General features: G+C 33.0%; 1 protein-coding gene across 1 annotated transcript; it reads left to right on the top strand.

Annotated features, from left to right (window-relative positions):
- Nucleotides 1-7777: 7777 nt before the first annotated feature.
- LOC107920750 (B3 domain-containing protein At3g25182) lies at nt 7778-9030 on the top strand. Its single transcript, XM_016850597.2, has 2 exons — nt 7778-8470; nt 8971-9030. The coding sequence occupies exons 1-2, from the start codon at nt 7778-7780 to the stop codon at nt 9028-9030; spliced, it is 753 nt and encodes a 250-aa protein (XP_016706086.2).
- Nucleotides 9031-9845: the final 815 nt, after the last annotated feature.

Below are 9845 nucleotides of genomic sequence, written 5' to 3'. Positions count from 1 at the left end.
TTCAATAAACAAAATCCTCAATTCATTTTAAACATTTTGAGTATAACATAACTAGCTTTAGAAACAATCTAAATATTTCATATAGCATTTCACAATAAACATCATTAACAATTTATTAATCTTCTAGAAGGCATCAATAAAAATTCATATGTTAAAATTACTCGAGTAACACATGATGGATATACATTCAGACACACAAGTGCCCAAGCAAACACTAAACGGTCGATGAAAATGGTGCAAGCGTCAATAATGACTGTATGGGGCCAAATCTGTTCGGTCCAAACAAAAACAAAAAGTAAATAAAGTCCATTTACAAAAAAAAAACATATTAGCCCAAATTACAAGGCCAAACCTAACCCAAATCTACTCAAGCCCAAACCAATACCAAACACTAAAAAGGCCTAAAACATAAAAAATAACAAAAACCCTAGTCTCCCTAATGCCATCCGTGCAGCAGCCTCCGCCTCGTCAGCGAGCTTGTCGCCTAAAGGCTGACACCTCGTCTACCCCTTTCACCTTAATGGCAAGGCGCGGCTCCCCAGCGCCATTGACCTTACAATGGATACCTGCAAAGAAAAAGAAACTAGACAGGTGACAAAAATAGCAGAAACAACGAAAAAAAAGAAAAAGAAAAAAATATATATATGTAGTCGGCTATAAAAGCCATAACATTGAGGAGTATTTTTTACGAGATTTTGAAATAACAGAGAACAAAGAAAACAAAAGGTAGCTTAATTTTCTTATTTTTTTAAAAAACATAATAAAGAAAAATATAAGACCCTTTTACCTGTCGTTTTGCCTTCTGCCCCCGTCGGAGACCATCTCTGGCCCCGAATATCTTAGAGCCCACTAGGTTTCTTCCAAGGTTCAATGAGCGCGCAAGGCTAAGAGTTGTGTTTTCTGTTTTTTATTTTTAAATTTAATTTTTCCCTTCTTTCTGATTTTTAGAAGGCTAATGCCTTCAGACTTGGCTTCTAAGGGATTAAATAGGGCTAAAAAGTGATTTTTTTGGTGGCTCCGGTGACCGAAGGCGACGACTGCCGTCGCCGATGACTGGTGGCCATGTTGGGGCGATGGCGACCCTATGACCTGACATAGAGACGCGTTCAGAGAAAAAAATAGAAAGAAGAGAACTTTTTCAAAAAAAAAAAGTAGGAGAGAAGTACGACCCAAAACAACATCGTTTTGAAGTACAACCCGAATCTCCCCTAGGATCCGCGTGTTTTTCATCGAGGGGATAATTTCCATTTTGGTCCCTCCGCTTTTTTGCATCTTTTTAATTTTGCCCTATTTCACCTTTATTTGTTTTATTTTTATCGTTTTATATTATTCTTGTACAATTTAGTCCCTTGACCCACTGTTGACCCTCTGAGGGAAGGACACTTGTAATATGGGTGGGATAATACCCCTTTCCGTCCCTTTTCATTTTCGCATTTCAATTTTGTCCTTTGTATCCCTTTTTTATTTAGGCATCAGATTTTTTTGGACTTCCAATTTAGTCATTTATTCCCCTTTCTTTATTTATTTTGCGATTTATGCTTTAAGTTTCGCTTAAATTTCAATTTAATCCCTTATTTGGTTAGCTTTGCCTATTTATTTACTACACCATTTATTAGCACTAAAAATTTATACATTTTATTTTATCAGTTTACGATATCACTTATTTATACATTTTATTTTTATTTTATCCTTGTTATTATTTTATTTATTCATATTAGTACTATGATAGTAATCATGACATGATTATCGCTATTACTACTATAGATTGATGCTTTTTTATTATCATTATAGTTGCATTGATATTACTCACTAGCATAGCATTTCTTCTGTTTTTATCTTCTTATGTTTCTTCATCTATTTATTTATTTATTCATTCGTTTATTTATCATTTTAACGTCATCATTTCATTTTTACCCACTACCATTTTACTCCATTTTGCCAATCACCATGCCATTTATCGTGTTAAAATATATTTATCCATTTTATTACTACGCCTAAACATATTAAGAAATATATTTTTTTCAAAAGTTACATTCGTTCTACCTAACATATTGGAAATATTTAAAACCGAGGCAATGTTCATTATTTTTGGGATTCAAGGAGTCGTGCTCCTAACTTACGGAGTATGGCATCTTCTTAGAACCAAAATAACCGAATATCCTATTTAAAATAAAAACAAGATTAAAGTAAGGATCAAATGGTGATTATTATTGTTTTTGAGGATTCAAAGCATCGTGTCCTAACTTACGGGGCATGACCTTTTCTTCTCCACTAATTCGAAATAAGACCTTTTCGTAAAATTTAATTTAGTTAGGTGATTTTAATTAAAAAGAACATCATACAAAGAGGGGTCATGTTTTAATTCGAAATATCAATTTTCGACATCAAAACATCAAGTAATCAACTAGGTACCAATTTTGGATCTTTGTCTTGCAAACCATCAAACTAAACAAATTGTTGTACTATCTGAATAGTGTTCAACTACAGTTCGAAATTATTTGCAGCAATAGTAGGTCTCACAATACTCGATTCAGCCCCAGTTAGAGTGGGTTTGGCATAATCGACCATAGTACGAGGAACAGGATTTGGATTTGTAGGATTTGCAGCAACCGCAGGAGGCAGCTGATTATTCTGATTATCACCCATCTCCTCAATAATAATAACATCCTCCTGATTGTCTACTATACTCTGTCGACTCTACCTTGCCTCTCTACGGTTTCTGCACGTTGTACTTTCAATTTCGATGTCAAACAGTAATGGTCCCGACGAGTTTCTTCTAGTAATAAACTAAAGGAACCTGCCATAAGCAAATAAAAGAAAAACTAGAAAAAAATAAACTAAAAACAAAAATAAAATGCAACCAAAATAAATGGATAAATTAATAAAAATAAAGTGTTCCTAATATTTTAGTCCCCAACAACGGTGCCAAAAACTCGATGGTCACTAAACTAACTATAATTACGACAAAGGCAACTGCACCTATTGAACAATAGTGTAGCTATGGTGAGTAAGGAATATCGTATCCACGAGGATTAAAAGTACTAGTAATTACCGTTTTCCTACTATTTAGCCGATAAATTGAAGTGATTGTTTTTAATCTAAATTTACTAATCTAATTTAACTACGAACGCAACAGATAATGAAATGGGAAAATAATCGAAGATAACCAATGAGAAAGACAATATCCAGGAAAGAATCCACCTAGACTTCACCTATTATTTTGAATCTAAATTAAACAATTTATTCACTTGTGTCTTGATCAGTAGAAATCCCTAAATTACGTTAATATCTCTTTTGAGACTTAGAACAACTTACAGTAGGTTGATTAATTGAAATCTCTTTCTAATTAAAACCTCTATTGTCGCATTAACTCGATCTATGGATTCCCCTATCAGATTTGACTCTAATCCGGTAGATTTATGTTGTCCTATTTTTAGAATTGCATGCAACTCCACTCAATTATGTTAGATTTACTCTTAAACAAGGACTTTTGCTCCACCAAAATAAGCACATTAAACATGAATTAATATCCTAAAGATATTAAAACACGAAATAGACATACATAAATGAGAACAAGAATCAAGTATTTATGACGTAAAAATAGAAATTAAATAATAAGATTCATCATAGGTTTTATCCTCCCTAGGTATCTAGGGAATTTAGATTGTCGAAACCATTTTTTTATTTTGAAAACAATGGGAATCGACCTTTTAAAAAAACAAATGTGGAGTTGCCAGCAACCTTTTTGTTTAGGTGTGATTGGATCACCTAATAAAACGTTTTAAATCAATTTGGTCTACACAAATTCAAAAACGGGTTCGGGTGCCGGTTACGTATGAGGAAGGATTAACACCCTCACTACGCCCAGAAATTGGTACCAGATTGATTAAGTGTTGCCCTCACATCTAAAATTTTTGAAAGGATTTTTGACGTTTGATTCCTTTTAAAACCTTTGAGTAGTTTAAATTGGTTATCAAAATTCTCTCGTTTCAAAGATATGCAGTACGATTGGACACGATCCTTTGTACCTTCAAAAATACGATTGATTTTTTACTTTCAAAAGCTCATATGTCAAAATTATAAAATGATATCCAAATATTTAGTCCGATGGAAAATCATACCCAGCATGATAGGGCATGATTCCCCGAATTCCCAAATATTGAATATTGCCTTATTTTAAAATCTTGGAATAATGAGGACAATTGGAAATTAGCTTAAAACACATTTATTTGTTTTAAAATTAGATGGAATACTTAATGTATTGCAAAGAAACATTTGTGTAAAAAGGATTAATAAACATGCACCCATAAAGTACAATTAACCACAATTAATAAATCCAACAATTGAATACAATTATTCTAAGTAAAATGTGACCAAATTTTTAAGCATGGATGGAGAGCAATAAATATAACACATAAAACAATGAATAAATAATATACTACAACAAAGATAGGGCACAAAACAATCACCAAAACATGCACAAAACAAAATGGAAATTAGAAGTCAATGTGGTATAAGACAATTTTAAAACAATGAAGAACTAATGAACCAATAATTTATACAACATATGAACTAATTAATTGATGAATTTAAAACTTATTTGTAAAAAAACAAATTAGAGATATGTACTTAATGATTAAAATATGTGTTATAAAATGAATATTTTAAGTCAAATAATATACAAAGTGTTAAAGAATATTGGTTTTAGATTGACAATTTACATATAATGAAAGATAATTTTATTTATATATAAAATATGAAAAGATAATAAAAATATATAATGAAACATAATCTTAGGAAATAAACCACACACATAATAAATCTACAAATCATAAATAAATTTAGAAATAATTATTTATAAAAATAACATGGAAATGCCTACAAGATTAAATTATTGCTATATATGTACAGATATATATAAAGAAACATTTAAATGAAATACTATCTAATATATTAAAAGAATACGATATAAAGGATTTCAGAACAATAATTTTATAAAAAAATGAATTTTAAAATGATGATTTAACCATTAAAATAATATATGTAAAAAAATATTTAAATGAGATATTATATAATAGTTAAAATAATATAATATAAATACAAATCTCAAGATAATGATTTTATAAAATAAGGTATTAAAATAATTTGACACAAATATAAAAAAAAACTAAATGGATTTTCAAAATTCATAATGAATAGAAGATTCAATTAAAAATAACATAAGTAAGAGTATATAAGAAATTTGAATCAATTACTATGTCAAATGTTAAAATTTTGTGATATCAAAACAAAAAAAAAACTTCGATATAATCATACAAAATAAAAAATTAACACATAAACAGAAATGTTAAATGAATTTTAAAATAATAAGTTATACAAATACAAACTTATAAATTAAGATCAAATTAAAATAAAGGGGAAACTTATAAATGAAATAAGTCACTTGAAATTAAAAAGGACCAGCATGCCACGCATGTGAATACTCAGGGATCAAATCTGGCAATATTCCTGATCCCGAAACGTAGCACTTAGGTGTGGATTAAACTGACTTCACTCGTAAAATACAAGGATAAATTAAAAACAAAGAAAAAAAACAAATAAAACCCAATTAAATCACAACGCAAAATGAAAGGACTTAAGGTGCAAATATCCCTCCATGCGTTGGTCGGGTCATCGGGTGAAGGCCACCATACGTCGTCGTTTCCAGTCCTTTATATGGACTGAATCAGCCGAATCAACATCTCCTTTCTATTTATTTTTCAAATCCCTAATCCCCCTTCCTAATCGCCTATTCATCTTCACTAGATGGTGCTCTTCGAGCCTGGAGGAATTTCAGCCCCAAAATCTTTCCTCAACTTTGATTTCAACGAAGAAAGGAGAAGAAATCCATGGCCTGTTCGCACGGTAAGGTTTTTCTTTACCTTCATTTCTCTTTTTTCAAAAACAAAAATAGATGCAACCATGAATCATTCAAGAAAATAAATCGAATAAAGGGAAAAAAACCAAAAAAACTTAAATCGGAAATCACTTCTAAATCTTGATTGATTTCTCTCTATTTGATTGGTATGCGTATAGTGTGCGTAAAAAATACAGAGTACAAGTGAGGGCCTTTTATAGCCTGAATTTACAGAGTAAATAATGAAAAAATAAGATATTTTCCTGCTGTCATTTTGCACATTCTACTATCGTGTATTGTTTTGCAGGTTCGGTTGTACGGAGAAGATGACCCTGGTGACGTGGAGGCCGCACGCGGGGATCTCACGTGGGAAGCCAACCCTCTGGCCATTCCAGTGTATTCCAGAAGCTTCTGGCGCTCTCAGGCTGCTGAGCTTCTTTTTGGGTCCTGTTGGGCCTCGGGTTTGGGCTATTTGTAAACTGGGTTAGGGATGTGGGTTTAGTATTTGGATTTTGAAAATTGTAAGTGGACTTTGTGGACTATTTTAGTCATGGACTTTATTTTAATTTATTTGGGTTTATTTATTTGACTTATTTATTATAAATAAATTAAATGGGCCCGGGAAAAATGGGTTAACTACATAGACCATAATCCTGAATAGAAACATCTCAAAGTTAGGATAACAACAAGACAAAAAGAAACTCAATAAAATATTGAAGGAAATTAAATGGAGATCTTTGATCTTGAAGGAGATCCGCTTCCGAGTTGATTCTGATGGCGTTCTTCGAGTGTTATCTTCAATCTTCTCTTAGTGCCCCCTTAGATCTTCTTCTAATTGGTATTTATAGACTTCAGAATGCTCAAAAAGCCTAAAAATTAGGTTTTTCCACGTATTTGGGAAGCATGGTGCGATATCGACACGAGCTGGCATATGGGCGGGTGGTCACCCCCTGTGGAAATGTCCAGGTTGTGTGGATCTTGAAAATAGCTCTTTTTGTCCGGTTTTCGCTTGTTTTTCACTACTTTCACTCCGCTATGCTCACCTAAGTATAGAAACATGAATTTAAAGGATCAGGAGCATCAAGTTCACTAATTTGTACAATTAATCATCCAAAAACGCATTAAGAGTGGGATTAAAATATGTTACTTTTATAGCTTATCAATCTAGTTTAAACATATTTTCAATTTAATCATTATTCGAGCACTAATGATTCTACACAAATTCAATTTAATTATTTAATTAATCTAAATTTAACTCAAATCAAGTTCAATTGAATTATTTCTATTTAGCCCAATTAGTATCCATAGGCTTCTACCGAGACTACACACATAGTAAATGGCTAGTAGTCGAACGGATTTAACCGTTATTGTTTGGGTTAGGAGTAAAATTTCAACTAAAATTGACCAACTAGAAAAATACAAGGACTAAGTCTAAAATTTTGGTAAAGTACAGGGACTAATTGAGAAATTTAACCGAGTAAATATTAAGTCAAACTGAATTAGTTCAAAATTATTACGTTGAAGATAAGGCTAAGTCTTCCTTTATTACAAATTTCAGCTTATACAAAACTATTTAATCTTGTAAATATCTTGCTTTTTTTTTTTAAATCTACACTAGTAAATTTATCTTAGTTAGTGTATAAGTGGGATTTTTATTTTATTTTATTTGGGTTTTCCAAATTTATTATAAGTTGAAAAACGATCTGAGAATCCTCGTAGGTATAGGAAAACTTAATTTTCAAACTCCAAAAGAAATAGGAATTCTCATGTTGATGAGAATTGATATGATCTAAGTCGGTTTATTTCACTTTTTATAGAGCTTCTGCTTCTTCTTCTCTGCCCTTTTCACTGCATTGTACGTAGTCAAGAAAAGAAGAAACGATGGGTTTAAAGGAAAATGATGAAGATCGGAGTCCCTTCCAGTGCTTGCTAGATGCGGCTGCCTTGGTAGAGAGGTTGGACGAAGAAACGATGAGACTGAAACTGAAACAAGGGTTGAACAAAATTGACGACAACAACTCGTCTGGCGTTGATACCCGACCCACAAACTATACAACTGTGAGAATATTTGGAACTGATGTTATAATTGCTGCCATCGACGAAGACGTGATTACGAACCAGCCTCCAGCTGGTTCTTCAAAGAAACGAAAAGAAAGGGTTGAGTCAAGTAGAGCAAAGCAGCCGATGCCGAAACAGAAAAGGAAAAAGCTCAAGCACGAGGCTACTTTTGGGGCTCAACCCTGTTTGCCCCAAAGGTTCAAAGAGATGATCAAATGCATGGATGGAAGCGAGGAGAAACTAATTATACAAAAGGCACTCTACAAAACTGATTTGAGCAAGCACCACGGACGTCTCTCCATACCCATGAATCAAGTCGAGGTCGAGTTTCTTACAGATGAAGAGCTGAAACAAAGCAGCAAGGAGGGGATAGAAGCATTGGTGATTGAGCCATGTTTGAAAACCAGGGACATGAGTTTGAGAATATGGGACATGCCAAAGCCAACAGGCGGTTTCAGCTCCCTCTATGTCTTAGTAACTGGGTGGAAATCAGTGGTAGAAGGTAATGACTTGAAGGTAGGTGATGTGATTCAAGTGTGGTCATTTCGGGTCAATTCCAAATTGTGTTTTGCACTCGTAATTGTTCCTTGAACAAGGAAGACGAAGCTAGATTTCAGATTGGACTGGAGTTGTCCCAAATTCAAGGCGGCTGTAATTTTATTTGCCATTATTTCTTAATTTTTTGAATTTCTTGTATTGGAAACATCTATCAATCAATGCAACTCTTCTCTTTTTTTCTTTATATTTTCAATCTAATTTACCTAGAAATATTCTGCCGCAGTTGTTTGTTGACAAAAAAAAATCAATAAAACAAAATATTTCTTTAACAATATTTGGCATGTAAAATGTGTTGATTTAGGGATGTATCGGCAGATGTCTCATTATTTTGTACAAGATACAATTAGGAGATGTATATACATATGTAATTCAATGGCACAACACAAAGATAATTCAATGTCCCTTTGTACACCGTCCCAATCGTTGGAGAATCAATTAGGTTGCTGAAATCTTGGCAGGCTGTTGATCTCTTCAGCTTTGGTACACCTGAAATGCCATTTTTCTGCAGCTATCAATAGATAACTAATAATATTTTTAACTTTCATGAAATTGAGGAACAGGAACTCCTACTCTTTATTTGGAACTTTTAGTATTTTTACACTTGAAAGTTCAAATCTGAAAACTAAACATAATGCATCTGAACAAGAGATTGAATATCGAAAGATGAACCATTTTTTTGTGGATCATTTCTCATGCATACACATCCAAACATCCGTAGTCAGGAAGGCACATATATAACCGATAGAAAAATGCCTATCATTGGATTTTCTTGCAATCGAGATATCAGGAAGCACTACAAAGCTCAATGGTACTTGAGTCCACCGGTCATAGCCGATACAATGCCATTGCTGCTTCAGCATCTTCAGCTTTTTTTTTTTGTCTTTTAGAGGTCAACGATTGTTGGCTTTTAAGACCCCATGGACTGGATCTATGGCTTGAGAGATGACTGTGCAATGGTGTCTTTTGTTTGGTAAAATTATATATATGGCCTTGTACTATTGCATTTTCTGTAGCATACTATGACGTTTTTAGGGGAAAATTAGGCGAATATGCCAATTTTCGAAAAAAAAAATTAAGGAGTTGGGCCAATTAATTTTTTAGAAAATTTTGGATACAAGCCGATTTCACAGAGAGACGTTGCCACGTAATCAAACCAAAATCCTAGATCGTCTTTTGCCTCATTGTCGTCGGTGGTTAGAAGCCATGACTTGGGCAAGTTGTTGACCGGTGGCCTTTGCAGCAACGTTTTTAAGAAACCATTGGTTTCACTATGTTTAACATGCGGTTGAGGATGTGTCGAAGATGATGATCTCGTTTCACCAAATCTTGAACA

The sequence above is a fragment of the Gossypium hirsutum genome, chromosome A12, assembly GCF_007990345.1.
Source record: "Gossypium hirsutum isolate 1008001.06 chromosome A12, Gossypium_hirsutum_v2.1, whole genome shotgun sequence".
NCBI lineage: Eukaryota > Viridiplantae > Streptophyta > Magnoliopsida > Malvales > Malvaceae > Gossypium > Gossypium hirsutum.
Note: the sequence above shows the minus strand (reverse complement) of the source record. Positions and strands in the feature narration are given on the sequence as shown.

Bases quoted from the DNA above. Each gene is read 5' to 3' on its own strand.
- LOC107920750 (XM_016850597.2), top strand. From the start codon at position 7,778: ATGGGTTTAAAGGAAAATGATGAAGATCGGAGTCCCTTCCAGTGCTTG. The intron at 8,471-8,970 runs GTAGGTGATGTG...AAATCTTGGCAG, and splicing joins TAGAAGGTAATGACTTGAAG to GCTGTTGATCTCTTCAGCTT.